Source organism: Astatotilapia calliptera, chromosome 3 (assembly GCF_964374335.1).
Source record: "Astatotilapia calliptera chromosome 3, fAstCal68.1, whole genome shotgun sequence".
Taxonomy (NCBI): Eukaryota; Metazoa; Chordata; class Actinopteri; order Cichliformes; family Cichlidae; genus Astatotilapia; species Astatotilapia calliptera.
This window is the reverse complement of record NC_137424.1, coordinates 2263633-2280487: the sequence shown is the minus strand read 5'-3', so window position 1 is coordinate 2280487 and position 16855 is coordinate 2263633. Positions and strand designations below refer to the sequence as shown.

Below are 16855 nucleotides of genomic sequence, written 5' to 3'. Positions count from 1 at the left end.
AGTCAACAGGGTCGCAAGAAGCGTGTGGAAAAACCAAGGCGCAAAATAACTGCCCATGAACTGAGAAAAGTCAAGCGTGCAGCTGCCAAGATGCCACTTGCCACCAGTTTGGCCATATTTTGGAGCTGCAACATCACTGGAGTGCCCAAGAGCACAAGGTGTGCAATACTCAGAGACATGGCCAAGGTAAGAAAGGCTGAAAGACGACCACCACTGAACAAGACACACAAGCTGAAACGTCAAGACTGGGCCAAGAAATATCTCAAGACTGGTTTTTCTAAGGTTTTATGGACTGATGAAATGAGAGTGAGTCTTGATGGGCCAGATGGATGGGCCCGTGGCTGGATTGGTAAAGGGCAGAGAGCTCCAGTCCCACTCAGACGCCAGCAAGGTGGAGGTGGAGTACTGGTTTGGGCTGGTATCATCAAAGATGAGCTTGTGGGGCCTTTTCGGGTTGAGGATGGAGTCAAGCTCAACTCCCAGTCCTACTGCCAGTTTCTGGAAGACACCTTCTTCAAGCAGTGGTACAGGAAGAAGTCTGCATCCTTCAAGAAAAACACGATTTTCATGCAGGACAATGCTCCATCACACGCGTCCAAGTACTCCACAGCGTGGCTGCAAGAAAGGGTATAAAAGAAGAAAAACTAATGACATGGCCTCCTTGTTCACCTGATCTGAACCCCATTGAGAACCTGTGGTCCATCATCAAATGTGAGATTTACAAGGAGGGAAAACAGTACACCTCTCTGAACAGTGTCTGGGAGGCTGTGGTTGCTGCTGCACGCAATGTTGATGGTGAACAGATCAAAACACTGACAGAATCCATGGATGGCAGGCTTTTGAGTGTCCTTGCAAAGAAAGGTGGCTATATTGGTCGCTGATTTGTTTTTGTTTTGTTTTTGAATGTCAGAAATGTATATTTGTGAATGTGGAGATGTTATATTGGTGTCACTGGTAAAAATAAATAAATGAAATGGGTATATATTTGTTTTTTGTTAAGTTGCCTAATAATTCTGCACAGTAATAGTCACCTGCACACACAGATATCCCCCTAAAATAGCTCAAACTAAAAACAAACTAAAAACTACTTCCAAAAACATTCAGCTTTGATATTAATGAGTTTTTTGGGTTCATTGAGAACATGATTGTTGTTCAATAATAAAATTATTCCTCAAAAATACAACTTGCCTAATAATTCTGCACTCCCTGTAGTGGGATTGTAAAGGGTCTTTGAGGGTCTCGAAAAGCACTATATAAATGCAATCCATTATTATTATTAAGAGCATCTTTAGGCCTGACTGTGCTCATCCTTCCTCCAACCTCTCCTTACCAAAGATAACAACTACATCAGTATTAGCTCAATAACAATTTCTGCAATTCAATTGTGGACATTCATTTTTAAACCTTGTGTAAAACGATAAAACCTCAAAGTCTGAGCATTATTCTTTGTGCAAACAGCTCTTGCAGGTTCCCCCGGACTTAGGTTATTTTTATTATTTAATTACTTTCCTTTAAGCAGCTGTTCAGGCTACTAAACTCATCCCAGAAATAACAAGTGACACCATTAATAGTAGAGGTGGGAATCACCATACAACTCGCGATACGATATTATCACAATACTTAACGCACGATACGATATTATTGCGATTTTTTAAAATATTTTGCGATATTTAAATTCTGCACATAAAGGTAAACTTTATCAATATTCATTTTATCTAATATCAAAGTCTCACACTCAGTCTTTCTCTCATTTCAGTCAGTTTTATTGTTGACAAACTGAACGGTTTGTATTACAGTCTAGTCCAACTTAACTGAATGCAACCATCTGGTACAATTATAGCTATTCTGAACTATGCAATTTATGAAAACTATGCAGCCCCTTCAGCAACTGAAGAATTTGAAAGTAAATTTAAAAAAATATATAATTTTACATTAAATAAAAAAGTTTCAAACTTAATTAAAATTAAACATGTCTTAAATTAAAATAAGTAAACTGTCATGTTTATTGCTGCCAAAAAAAAAGTTAAACACATTTGGACAGTGAAGGAATGTCAGGATTGTTGCTCAGAAAAAGGATCAACATGCTCTGAAGTCAACATGCTCTGACTCCAGAGCATGTTGACTTCAGAGAAAAAATTGTTTGTAACAAAATATCGATTTCTGCTGTCCCTGTATCGATACATTATTAGCAAACAAAATATCACGATACTACACAGTATCGATTTTTTCCCCCACCCCTAATTAATAGTGGAGCTAACTTTAACAGGTGAAACTGATTTGACCTATAAGGCTACTGCAGTTACTTCTTATCAGGTTTAGTAGGGAAGACATCTGAATGAGGTAGTTAGTAGTATGTAGTTAGTACCGGGCGACTCCCCTCCCCCACATCGGCACCAGAACCCTGTATTATCTACAGGGTAAGACTGCCTGTTTTATCAAACTATGGCCATTACTACTGTGATCATTTGCAGCCCAGTGTGCCGCTCTCTCTGCTGGGATGAACCACTGGAGCTCACCCAGTCATCCCTTTCTTTCTCTCAAGAAGAAGTGAAATAAATATATTTATTATGTTACGAGTCTAATATTCTTTAAATCAAACTGTAATGAATAAATGAAGCAAGAAGATTTGGTGGCTCCACGTGTTGTAGAAGAAAAGATAAACATCTCATTTTGAGAAATCAGCCTTTAAAATTAAGTACTGTGAATAAAAAACAAACAGCGAGCCAATCAGCAGTCGCCAATATCCTCCTAATTTCATTCACAAAGAAATCAAATATATATATTATGGGCCCAAAGGAGCCTAAATCTTTAAATTAGGCAGTGCATGAAGTATTTTTTTAAATAAACAGAGACATGACTATAACAACTTTTAGTAATTCAGAGTCCAATTATCCACTCAAATGTGAATAAAAGTTCACTTGACAGCTGTAAAAGTTACCTGTTTATACAATAATATAAGTCACATTTCAAATGATCATCTGTGGAAAAGTTTGAATCCTGACCTGAGAGTTTCCACTCCACACTGTGAACTCTTTAGTCCAGCGGACAGAAGCTTCACTCCTGAATCCTGCAGGTCAGAGTTACTCAGGTCCAGCTCTCTCAGACTGGAGGACTGGGAGCTGAGGACTGAGGACAGAGCTTCACAGCTTCTCTCTGACAGGTTACAGCCACTCAGTCTGAAAAATAAAAGACAATCTATAAAACAAGTACTCATGTAGAGTTTGTTAATACATTTCACAACATTAAATGTTGACTTTCTATTTTTAAAGGAAACATAAACATACTAAGATACAACATCATATGTATGAACTTTAATTAATAATTCTAAAAACTAAATGTTTTCTGATCTGACCTCAGAGTATTCAGTTTACAGTTTAAACGTTGTAGTCCAGCAGACAGAAGCTTCACTCCTGAATCCTGCAGCTTTCTGATACTCAGGTCCAGCTCTGTCAGACTAGAGGACTGTGAGCTGAGAACTGAGGACAGAGCTTCACAGTTTTCCTCTGAGAGTTCACAGATGTTAAGTCTGAAGATAAAAACATGAATAAAGATTGTTGTTAAAGTGTAATCAAGGTGCAATAGCTTATTGTCTTGTGCTGAGCAGGTTAGTAAAACTTCTGTTTAACTTTGAAATGAATAAAAATGCTATGAAACAAGGATAACTGGATAAAGACATAAAGAAAAACAAACATCAAACACATAAACAAACAGAACTAAACATAATACAAATTGATCTGACCTCAGAACATTCAGTTTGGCATGTGGACTCTCCACTGCAGCAGACAGAAGCTTTACTGCTGAAGCCTTCAGGCTGTTGGTACTCAGGTCCAGCTCTCTCAGACTACAGGACTGGGAGCTGACCACTGACAACAAATTTTCACAGCCTTTCTCTGAGACGTTACAGCTGCTCAGTCTGTGAGAGAAAGGAAAAAAACAAAAACAAAAAAAACCAAACAATATATGTGATCAAATTAAATTTGTTTATATGTTGAACCCTTTTTTTTTAAAATTTATTTAAACCTATGAGACTATGAGTGCTACCAGTCCAGTGCACATGATTGGTACCTTGATGGTACCTTGCTCAGGGGTACCACAAGGTAACTATTCGGTGGATTCGACCCCTGACCTTATGAGGGGGCGACCACTCTGCCTACTGAGCTAATAATTCTGTGTACACTGTCATACAATATTAACTAAAACAATTATTTTAGAAAATCTTACTAATTCAATAATCATGCTCATTACCTGTGTATTGTGAATAACACTTGATTTTAAACACTAGCTGTATAAAACTCTTCCTGTTAAAGGTGTGTATAAAGGAGATGAGCTGAAATGCAGACTTCATGGAGAATGTTTGCTGTCAGCATATATCAAAGACAAAGCAGAGATCCATCCAGTCTCTTCCACTAAGCCCACAGAGGGACAGACAACCACTCTCACTCACACCTGCATGAAGTTTAGATCACCAGGTAACCTAACTGCATGTCTGTGGACAGTGGGAAGAAACTGTAGAGGACCCAGAGTGAACCCACTGTAATTCTGTGATAACACTGGTTATGGAAGCCTTACAGTTACATATGGTTACTGACAAGAAACACGACCTTAGAGGCAATTTCAGTAATGAAGACCGAGTTTCTCCCTCCATACAGGATGAAAACATGACAGCACAGCAGAGATTTATATTTAAAAAGGGAGGGTGTGCACTGAAAGTGAGATACAAACTTGAACTTAAATTATGAACATCAGAAAAAGATGTAGGTGAAGTCTGGCAGGTGAAGTTTGTGCTTTAGAATAAAACAACCAAACTCCTGGAGTTGGAGACAAATGAACAAGCTGAGGATAATAAACCTGTCAGAGGGGCTGAAGCATCAGAGCTCATGTTCTTATAGGCTGGGTCTGGATTGTCCTTTGATAAGAGTTACAGAACAAAGTGTGTTTTAGAAATGCTGGAGTGAAACATTAAAACTACCATATATTTACTGAGTGACTGATGATCATTTAATTTACTATTTTAAAAAAATGTTACAGTGCTCTTTGAACTCAGCATTTCTGATTTATTTCCCATGATTTTAACAATGAAGCGATGACAACATGTTTACTCACAGAGCTTTGTTGGAGGCTTTGACCACTGGCAGCATTCTCAGAAGAGCCTCCTCTGAAGCAGAGTATTTCTTGAAGTCAAACTCATCCAGATCTTCTTCTGATGACAGTAAGATGAAGGTCAGAGCTGAGCACTGAGCAGGAGACAGTTTGCCTGTGGAGAGACTTCCTGAAGTCCTGTATTGTTGGATCTCCTCCACTAGAGAACGATCATTCAGTTCATTCAGACAGTGGATCAGATTGATGCTTTTCTCTGCAGACAGATTCTTACTGAGCTTCTCCTTGATGTACTGGACTGTTTCCTGATTGGTCAGTGAGCTACTTCCTGTCTGTGTCATCAGGGCTCGTAGGAGAGTCTGATTGGTCTGCAGGGAAAGACCCAGGAGGAAGCGGAGGAACAAGTCCAGGTGTCCATTTGGACTCTGTAAGGCCTTGTTCACAGCACTCTGGTGGAGAGACTCTTTTTTTCTAAAAAAACTAGACCGCTTGGATGTTGTTTGTTGTTGTTCCAGCAGATTGAGTCCAGAGTTGATGAAGGTCAGATGGACATGAAGAGCAGCCAGAAACTCCTGAACACTCAGATGGATGAAGCAGAACACCTTGTCCTGGTACAGTCCTCTCTCCTCTTTAAAGATCTGTGTGAACACTCCTGAGTACACTGAGGCTGCTCTGATATCGATGCCACACTCTGTCAGGTCTGATTCATAGAAGATCAGGTTTCCTTTCTGCAGCTGATCAAAAGCCAGTTTTCCCAGAGACTCCATCATCTTCCTGCTCTCTGGACTCCAGTGTGGATCTGTCTCAGCTCCTCCATCATACTTGACCTTCTTCACTTTGGCCTGAACCACCAGGAAGTGGATGTACATCTCAGTCAGGGTCTTGGGCAGCTGTCCTCCCTCTCTGGTTTCCAGCACATCCTCCAGAACTGTAGCAGTGATCCAGCAGAAGACTGGGATGTGGCACATGATGTGGAGGCTTCGTGATGTCTTGATGTGGGAGATGATCCTGCTGGCCTGCTCCTCATCTCTGAATCTCTTCCTGAAGTACTCGTCCTTCTGTGGGTCAGTGAACCCTCTGACCTCTGTCACCATGCCAACACAGTCAGGAGGGATCTGATTGGCTGCTGCAGGTCGTGTGGTTATCCAGAGGTGAGCAGAGGGAAGCAGTTTCCCCCTGATGAGGTTTATCAGCAGCACATCCACTGAGGTGGACTTTCTAGGGTCAGTTAGGATTGTAGTTTTGTGGAAGTCCAGAGGAAGTCGACACTCATCCAGACCATCAAAGATGAACACAACCTGGAAGTCTTCAAAGCTGCAGATTCCTGCTTCTTTGGTTTCAGTAAAGAAGTGATGAACAAGTCCCACCAAGCTGAACTTTTCCTCTTTCAGCACATTCAGCTCTCTGAAAGTGAATGGAAATATGAACTGGATGTCCTGGTTGGCTTTGTCTTCAGCCCAGTCCAGGCTGTATTTCTGTGTTAAGACTGTTTTCCCAATGCCAGCCACTCCCTTTGTCAGCACTGTTCTGATTGGTTCATCTCTTCCAGGTGAGGCTTTAAAGATGTCTTCTTGTCTGATGGTTGTTTCTGGTCTGTCTGGTTTCCTGGATGCTGTTTCAATCTGTCTGACCTCATGTTCATCATTGACCTCTGCAGTCCCTCCCTCTGTGATGTAGAGCTGTGTGTAGATCTGATTCAGGAGGGTTGGGTTTCCTGCTTTAGCGATGCCCTCAAACACACACTGGAACTTCTTCTTCAGCTTAGACTTAAGGTTACGATGACAAACAGCAGCTGGAAGTTCTGAATAATAATAATAAAAATACAACTTTAACAATCACATTTTACAAAATGCTGATGACAATTTCTGACCCACTGAGAAATGACTGAACACACTGGTGTCACAAGTGTCTCATTTATCCAGCAGCTTAAATCTTTAGATAAATCCTCTTACGTCTCTGCAGACGGTCAGCCAGCTCCTCCTGCTTCATTCTCCTCAGGAAGTCCACTGTGATCTTCACAAATGCCTCTCTGCTGTTTCTCCTCTGCTCATCATCCTCCCTCTGAAACTCCAAGCACTGGGGCTTATTTGGATTCAGAGCCTTCTGGATCTTCTTCAGCTCGTTCTTCACAAAAGTGATGATGTTGTCCTCCAGCAGCTGGAACAGAATATTTATGAATGACCCACCACTCTGAACTTTAGTCCACACAACATCCACTTCTTTACGATCAAGGGGCATATCATCCACGAACTCTTTACCAATTATAGGTTTGACTTTATCTGATTAACTGAGACTTTGTCCACAACTCATGATCCCAAAACGTTGATGCTGTTCATATGAATGCAGCGATTTCAGTGGGAGAAACATTTCACTGGTGTTCAGAGCTGAACTACCAACAGGTTGATGATCAAAGCCAGAAACTTGGAGATGTTTCAGGTGACTGAGTTGATCGTACAGACAACTGGTCTTAAAGGTTCACTCTGTTTACGCATACAGATCAGTATTTAAGGTTTGACTCTCATCATCCACTGGGGCACAAACTGGGCGTCATCAGGACACTACAACACAGAACAAACACCATCCCCACAGACACAGCAGCCAGCGAAGCAGAAGAACTTCACATCAAGAAGGTCCTGAGTAAATGTGAACGCTGGTTTGAGGGCGGAGTCAAGGAGGCCATTTATGTGAAAAGACCATCTCTGAATGGAGGAGGGGCCTAAGGGTACAACTGTCACCATCTTACATGCTGTGATTGCAGCCATTCCCCAGCTCTCTGTGAACTGGACTCATGACCATTGATCAACAACCATTGATCAATGGTCCTGACAATATGCGTACCAATGATCAATGAACTGACCTCCCAGCCCATTGTTCCTTCAGTGGGCTGGTTTCAGTCATACAAATGTCCTGTTTATGAGATTGAAACCTGCAGTCAGCTGAGACTGAAGAAGTCACCTGATGATGATGAAACGTTTCTCCCACTGAAAACATCCAGATGAACAGAATCAAGCTTTTTGGGATTTACGTACCTGGATGATTGAGCATCAAGACACAACTCTGTGACTTTTCTCAGATGAATAAATCCTCTCCTCCAGCTTTGTTTACATCTACCAGCCCTGTGGCGCTGCCCAGGGACAATAAGCTATGTGAGAGGTGGAAAGTCATACAGGTGTCTGCTCCTGCCTTCAGTTATTTTATCTACTGTGTGTCAACTGGCTGAACCTCCTCCAACTGTCTACTGTCTCCCTAAACTCAACAATGACTTAGTGATCTATCCATTCTCTGACCAAAGACATCCTGCTGCAGGAGGTTAACATAGCAGCCAATGATGATCCCACTCACTGTGAACAACACATTTGGACCTGATTTGCTGCTCTGGTTTACACGTGAACTTCCACTGCTGCTGTCACCAACTTGAGAGGCTCTACAGAAAAACTGGACTTGTCCATAAAAATCATAAACTACATTACAAGGACAGCATTGCTCAATCAACTCTAATTACTACTGACATGTTATCTCTTCTAACTAAGGTACAGACACTCAAACTTGCTGCTTTCAGTGAGAAGTCAAATGTCTGAATATGAGCTGGAAGCTGCTGAGAGTCCTCCTCCTTCCCGTGGGGTTTACTTTCTCTACTACTTTCACTATAAACACGCCCCTTTCATGCACCTGCAGAGGGCCACCAGCAGATGGAGCTGTCTTAAACAAATCCACTTGGATAGTTAGCTGTAGATGACTTTATCAGTATGATTGTAGGACTTTGAGTTATTCTTTAGATTTATTTAAACTCTTATATTGTGCACAAGTGTTGAGCGACCCATAATTTCTCTGTACTTTTCATAAGAGCAGCCAGACTTTCAGCTGGTTTTTCTTTTTTAAGAGATCAAAGTTATTGAAGAAACAGTTATTCAGCTTCATCCCCACTGATCTCGACTACAAACTGTTTCACTTTGGTTTCTGTTTAAAGCCTCGATGTTTAAAACGTTTCCCTGTGATCACATTTGCACCGTCTGATTTCAAAGTTTGTTTCTTTTGGTCATTTAGTCCACAGAGTCCTTGGTGTTCTGAAAGGGACCTATAAATAAATGCATTATTATTAATATTAAAGTAGTTGTTGTACATGTACAGACCATAAATATGGAGTCCAGCTGTGTTTGATGCTGCTGGGCAGACTGACCACTGGGAACCTCTGAGCTCTGCTGCTCCACTCTGTGGAGGAACCATGAAGGATTAGATCAACACAGGATAAAGATCCAGGAGTTTCTGCTCAAATAACTTCATCTGAATCAAGTCTGTCAAGTTTTAAACTCTCAGATTGTGAACATATCAGTAATTTTCAGTCTGTTTTCATGGACGTCCTTTCAGTGGTGATGTCAGGGATGATTTTGAAGAAGCTCATCAAACTGAACCATCAGCAGATCACTGCTCCAAAACCAGAACATGATCCGAGTCTCCCTCCACCACCAGAACACCAGCTTTACTAACGTGGTAGATCAGTGTAGTACAGATCAATAACTGATGAGTCATTTGATCAAAATCACTGAGTGCTTCACGTCTGACCCTCTGATGCTTCTGTAGACATTTTGCATATTTAATGAATGTCTGACAGTTTTACATTCATTCTATGAACACAGTGGAAATGTTGTGTTATAGTCTCCATGTTGTTTCCAGCATCATAAATTCTTAAGTTCAGAAAATTAGATTCTTTCTTCACAGCTGAAAAACAACAACATTTATTCTCTATTGAAATCTGCATCGTCCACTCCAAAGGTCACAATCTGAAGGTAACATCTGGTTTTGTTCCCTGTGGTTAACTCTGAGCATCAGTATGGTGGGATTTATCCACTACATCCACACCACTGTGGTTCAGTGTTGTCCTGATGGAGTAACAGCAGCCAGTATGATCCAGGCTTTAGCTGCTGGGTCTCTGTGTGACCTCTCAGACTGTTTAACAGATCAGACACAAAGAGAATCAGAGCAGCTCTGTTCTTTAAAGACAAACATGAACCCACTCAGGTCACACTTTCCCCACAGATATGAGCATCACTGTCCTCAAACAGCAAATGACCAAGTCGAACATTTGGATCTTTTCTCTTTCATTGTTTTCTTTTTAATGAATCTTTGTAACAATCTGAGGATGTTTCAGGTCATATTTATCCAGGAAACACAAACATGTAAAGGAGTCATCACAGCTCTCTGACCTCGTTGCTCCAGGTTCACCACTGAAGCCTGGAGGGTGTTCTTTGGACCGGTCACTCCTCACAGACGGACAGCTGGACCCTGCAGACTGTGACCTCTGACCTCTGCAGACACAAACATGATTGAAGCAGCTGTGATCACACAGACTGCAGATAATGCAGCTGTTTCCTGTCAGTAACATCCTCTTAGATTAGAGTTCAGCTTTTTACAGGAAAACTGGACAAAACTGATTTTTGTTATAAACTCATTTTCATTTCCTCTCAGCTCACAAACACAGTCAGACAATCAACCAGAGTCAACACTGATTATAATGTCAGTGCAGAATTATTTCTGTTACTCAGTGAGTTCAGCTCTCTGACCTCGTTGCTCCAGGTTCACCACTGAAGCCTGGATTTTGATCTTTGGACCGGTCACTCCTCACAGACGGACAGCTGGGCCCTGCAGACTCTGCTCTGTCCTCCTCTTCCTCCATCATCATCTTCAGTCAGTCTGAGAGGTAAACCACAAACACTCAGTGAGTTCACATTAACAGGAGGAACTGAGTTACAGTCGCTGACCTCTGACCTGTCATGTGACCATGAAACCAGGTCAATATGTCTGTAGGTTCAGTCATCCAGGTCATGTGATCTAAGGAGCTTGGAGAGAAAAGAGACGTCTTTAAGTTTCTGGAAGACGTTTCATCTGAGAAGCTTCTTCAGCTCTAAAACCAAACGGTGGAGAGTCCCAGATATTTAAACCTGAGAGGGAAAGAAAGCATGTCGCTGACCCACCACTGATGTTATTTCAAGGAGGAAACTGAGAGCCTTTGCACCAGGAGCACAAACATCAGCTCCAGCAATGATCCACTGATGTGTTTTTATTCCATGTATGAATGTTGTTATTGACAGAGATGACGTTTGTGTGTCAGTGATGCAGTGACTGTTGTTGTTACCTGTACAGGCTGGTTAGACTCTATGAAACAGATCATACAGATCTCTGCATGTTAGAAGAGACTATTAAAGGTCATGAATGAGACAAAGGCAGGGAGGCGTCCTTTACAGCTAAACAGCAGAGTGAGAGAACAGCCAGCACCTCTACATTTATCACATTATACAGCACATGTATGATACTGACAGGGATGAGAAGAATTTAGTGATTCTGATCCCATCATTGATATTACTTATTGATTCTCAGTAGCTCTGCTCTGACAGTCACCACCATCACTGAGCAGCATATCAAAGACATTTGTGCACATTAACTGCATGTTGTGGCTCAAATGTTTGTGCATGTTGGAGGCATTTCCTCTTTGTTGTGATCAGTGTTGGTCATTACTCAAAACAGTCATTATTACACATATTACACAGAACACTTTGATTAAAAGTAATGGAGTACGTTACTTCATTACTCCTCATAACATTACTTTGATGTTAAAATGAACAAATGAGCATGTAACAACATAAAGCTGAGGTACAGCCCCACACACCAACACAGATCCTGATGAGGTCACGTGATGTTTCTCTGAGTGTTTATGAACACAAATCAAAGATGAAACAGCACAAAGACACTTCAAAGTGATTCTACTGTAGAAACATGAACAGGTAGAAACCTGCAGCCTGACTGCTCATCACTTTGTTACCTGTTCAAGTTCAGCAGCAGCAGCTCACTTTATCACGGTGCTGGTCTGGGGTCAGTGTTTACTCAGCTTTAACTAGTGATGTGACGTTCTGTATCGAGGCTTCGAAGCGTGTGTCGAGTAATGGAGGGGGCGTTTCCGCGAAGCGCGTATCCAGGCTTGCTTCATTTATGGGAGGAGCTGAAAATGATGACGTCCGAAGCCTCGCTGCCCGGCTGTACCACGTGACTGGTTCAGGAAGCGGTTCGAACTTTGCCGCGAGCTATGACAGCGATATAAACCCCTCAGACAAAATGTGGGCGTTTGATGGAGAGTTGCGGTTAGTGAGAGTTAGAGACAGTTTAGAAAAAAAAATCGCCTACGACCTGCCACAGTGGAGAAACTGTTTCTTTTTAACAAAAACCAATGATGTGTCCCCTAAACACTAATCACTGTCCTTGCCTCAATGTTACAAAAGCACAACCACTGTCCACACCTCACCTCACAGTATATGATCATTTCCATTTTAGGCATTTCCAAATAATCATGTTCCATACTGCCAGTATAAATATACACAGTACACTGCATCACTACAATATACATGTTTTACACACTCCTTTTGTTGTTGACATTTACAGGCTGTGTGCAAAAAGGCCACACTCTTCAAATTCATGCCAACTAATATTTTTACGTCCAGTAGGTGTCCTACTAGAGCAAATGAAGCTTCAAGAAGCTTCGCGTTGGGGTGAACCAATTGGATGAAAAGCTTCAGTGCTTCATGAGGCTTCATCTGCCCATCACTAGCTTTAACCTCACTCTGGGTTCTTGGCTAGCTTAGCTTTAGCTTAGTGTTAGCATGCTGTGTGCTAGCTTAGCGTCAGAGCTCTGCAGGTGTCTCGTGTGTAAATATTAATCACAGTGACAGTAAAGGAGGTAAAGGGCTGTGACGTCATCACGTACGCTGCGTCCTCTGTGGGCTCTGAGTGAACTCAAAGTACAAACTACAAGTACACAAACACGAACGTAGCTCAGAGTGGCGGACACACTCGGCCTCGTTGGTCCAGCTGTGAGTCCGTTACCGTGAACTATGGAGCGGCAGATTTGTGCTGAACTAAGCTGCACACAGCTGATGTTAGCCAGGAAACATTACACACTGACTTTAATGGAGAGACCGGAAATACAAACACACACAGTTTGTTGTGTGAAGAAATCAAACACGAGCTGAACAAACAGTAAAGTTCCTAAAGACAAACTGTTAAAGGAGGAAACAAAGCAAACTTACAGTTTCTTCACACCAACAACAAGCTCCACTCCACACCTGGACACTAAACACGGACACACAGGTGAGCTGCTTCCTGGAAGGAGGCGGGGCTCCACCTGAAACTCAGCACAGGTGGGAGGGGCTCAGCTCTGTGTGTGCTGATGTGTTAACTTGCCGTCTGACTGCTCAGACTGAGTCAGAGTAAAGTTCACATGCTGACGTGTGGAGACATGAAACCTTGTTGTAGCTGCAGGTGTGAACACACTGATCCCAGATCAGCTCTGCTGTATTTGTAACATGAACATTTCTGCTGCAAAGCTTCAAATGTTCAGCATGTTTCTCTGTTTCCAGTCTATAGATCCAGTCACACTTTCTACCTTCACCTGTGCAGTAAAGACTGAGAGCAGAGCTGAAACCAAGCGTCCAATCAGTGAGCAGCATCAACACCTGAGCTTCATTCAGACTCTGTTATTGAAGATGTTGTTGGTACAAAGTTCATCTGCTGCTCACATGAATCCATGAAAGATTTATTTCACTGATGTTTCTTCAAAGCTCATTTCAACCTGTTGAAGTCATGAATGAAAGTGCAGACTGAGAGTGGATCACATGATGTTTGAGGTGTGTCATGTGACATGTTCAGTATTGTCACACATGTCTAGATTGTCCCTGATATCATAACTGCTCAAACACTGATGATTATATTTGAAGAATTATTCCTGATGGCAGCAAAGTTTGAATGGAGCTCTCTGTCTGTGCTGATTTGTCGCCCTCTGGAGGTCAAAGCACAAACTGCATGATGTCACTGTAACTACCACAGTGACAGGAAGTGTTTTTATGACTGAAACACTGAAATGATGCTAACGGCTGTCGTTAGGCTCACTGACAGCAGTGCTGATGTGTTCATGTCAAACACTGGCTCAGGTCAGACTCCTTCATCCTTCTCCAGCGTGAGGCCGCCCTCAGACCCACAGGAGCTCTGACCTTTGACCTCCTGACCCTAACCATTTTAGTCTTGTTGCATCTTTAAATGCAAATCCATCCAAATTGTAGCCGAGCAAAAGAAGCTGGAAGCTGTTCTATGAATGATGTTGTTGAAGGAGCTTGGAAAGAAAAGCGTCTGGACTTCTTTAAGTTGCTTGAAGAGGGACATGGACGTCTTAACGCCCACTCACATCCTGGGACATTTGATCACAGGAAATCACATGATAGCGTGGGGCTAGATCTCACAATGGGTTCACCCAAAACCTTGGCTGATTGAGACCCACACCCGTTCTCACACCGTAGCTCGTGTGATTAGGTAGAGGATCAACAGGGGCTCCGTGTCCCTGAATTTAAACTGAATCTAAACACACCGTGCACAATGCCAAGTTAGATAATGGTTAAAAGAACAAGATAAGAATAAATAAAAAGATAAAATAAGGATAAGAAATAACTTAAAAAAATAAAATAAAAAGATAAATAACTGCAAATAAGTACAAATAAGTAACTGAAGACACGTGTGGTCTGCAGATGTCGATGTACATGGATGTACATGGAGTTTAATGTGCAAAATGAACTTAGTGTGCAAAGTGACCTGATGTGCAAACTGCAGTTTGAGGTCGGTCAGCTGTTCAGGAGTCTGATAGCAGTGGGGAAGATGGAGTTGTTGAGTCTGGATGTTCTACATTTCACACTTCTGAACCTTCGTCTCGAGGGCAGAGGTGTGTCTCTCCTCTGGACTCTGTGATGGTAGCTGCTCTGCAGAGAGGGCAGCGGGGTCCTGATGATCTTCTCCACAGTTGTTATCACTCTCTGCAGGCGTTTGCGGTTTGCAGTAGTGCTGCCGTACCATGCAGTGATGCAGCTGTCAGGCTGCTCTCCACAGTGCAGCTGTAGAACCTGCTGAGGATCTTGGCCAACATACCAAATTTCCTCAGCCTCCTCAGGAAATACAGCAGCTGCTGAGCCTTCTTGACCAGCTGTGTGAGTTTGAGTCCCTCACTGACTCAAACTCCTTCAGTGACACTTGCAGCCTTGCAGATTAGTTTGCTGATCCTGATGCATCTCTGGAGCTGATGCTGTCCCCCAGCAGACAACAACAACATAGATGCTCTCACTAGTCCACTTTACCCTCTAATCACATCTCTGACATCTGCAGGTTGCTCCATAGAGACTCTTGTGCAATGCCAGGTGTTTGTGTTTGTCTGTAGGTACACATTAGATATGACCATAGACGCACACACACAAGTGAACACAGCAGCACAGATGGTTTCCACCTGCTTCCCTCTTTCTTCACACAACTGTGAGGATGATGAAGAGGTTTCAGGACGAGGTGGTCAGCAAGCACAGGATAAAGCAGGGCCATGAAACTCTCTGGTGCAGCAGATGTTTAATCAGACTCAGCTTTAGGCTTCTTTTCCCACCTGGCAGCAAAGTAACAGCTTCACTAATGTGAACAGTCACAATGTTAAACGTTTCTATATCTTCATATATTTTTATCTGTTGATGCTGCAGAATAAAGTCTGTTAACAGAGTGCAGGATGTGTAGAGCAGGTCCAGCTCTCCCTTTACTGTGTCCACTTTCATCAGCCCCTGTGAAGTGACACAGAGTGCATGTGTGTCTGTCAGCTGTTGTTTGTTGTGAAGGATGGAACAAATGAACACACACTTTTAGAGAAATCTGAAAAAGCAACACGTGCTTGGGCTCCTTCTGTGCTCGTCTTCATTAATGCTGATCTTTCTTTCCTGTTTGTTCTTTGGCACAAGCTTCAGTCTTTTCTCCCAGGGCTCCTTCACACTTAGAAACACACCTACATTCATTTATACACAAACATCATGAAACAAAGGCTTTGTAAAAGAGGACATGAGATCCTCTCTGAACAGCACATTCATATCAAACACAGGACTGAACAGGATATACTGAGTCTGTGCTGTTTTCATTGTTACTTGCTGAGTATTTTTCCAGTGTTTGAAATGTGACTCAAGTCTGATTCTTCTACTGTGTGTGAACTCTAAGCAGCTGCATTAAACAGCTGCTTTTCAAACCAGGCTCAATCCTATGACTCTGTGAATGTAAACTTTTGTCACCTGCATGAATAACAATCCTTGATCTAGTCAGGACTGCAGTGCTCCTGTGATCCCAGCTTATAGATGGAGGCTAGCATGAGAGGCTCAGCAGCTAAAGCAGCACACCTGGGTCTCCCAGCCTATTAAAAGCAGCCCTTTGCTTCACCTGCTTCACTAAACATTATTATTATTATTTAAGCAGAGTGGTGTGATTCATGTAGGCATTGCTGTGTGACAGGAGGACTTTTCTTGAAACAGCTCGTGTGACGTGAGCTGACGTAAAAACAGTGATGTTAGCTTGATTCTCTTGGCTAAAACTATTTTAAAAAGAGGGTCAATCATGCAAATCTGCCAATAGAAGCCAAAGTTACAGCCCCTCAGAGTTTAAAGAGAAAAGGCCCGTTTCCAACACTCGGTTGTGCAAAGGGAAACAGGCCCACAGTGCCTGAGTGTGTGGGTAATTCTTCAAATAATATTCAAAAGCAAACATTTTTAAGCATGTAAATAAAATTCAATCATTTCTGCTCTTCAATACCTAAGAAATGAAAACTGGCAGATGGTCCCAAAATGTGAAACGCCTGGCTATCTGTGCATTTAGTGCTGCAAGTTTTCACTGTTTACCTTCAGAAGCATAAATCTCTGCACAGATAATGTTCATATGT

General features: G+C 42.2%; 1 protein-coding gene and 2 long non-coding RNA genes across 3 annotated transcripts in view; all 3 read right to left on the bottom strand.

Annotated features, from left to right (window-relative positions):
• Positions 1 to 16855, bottom strand: part of LOC145424019 (uncharacterized) — a 103869-nt gene that overhangs the window by 37211 nt on the left and 49803 nt on the right. The gene's annotated exons all lie outside the window — the stretch shown is intronic.
• LOC145426126 (protein NLRC3-like) lies at positions 3027 to 8142 on the bottom strand. Its single transcript, XM_080299648.1, has 3 exons — positions 8127 to 8142; positions 5104 to 6898; positions 3027 to 3913 (listed from the first exon to the last, which is right to left on the bottom strand). The coding sequence occupies exons 1-3, from the start codon at positions 8140 to 8142 to the stop codon at positions 3646 to 3648; spliced, it is 2079 nt and encodes a 692-aa protein (XP_080155774.1). The 3' UTR covers positions 3027 to 3645.
• On the bottom strand, positions 10185 to 13299 carry LOC145424081 (uncharacterized). Its single transcript, XR_013905037.1, has 2 exons — positions 13170 to 13299; positions 10185 to 10785 (listed from the first exon to the last, which is right to left on the bottom strand). It is a non-coding gene; the product is annotated as an uncharacterized LOC145424081 (long non-coding RNA).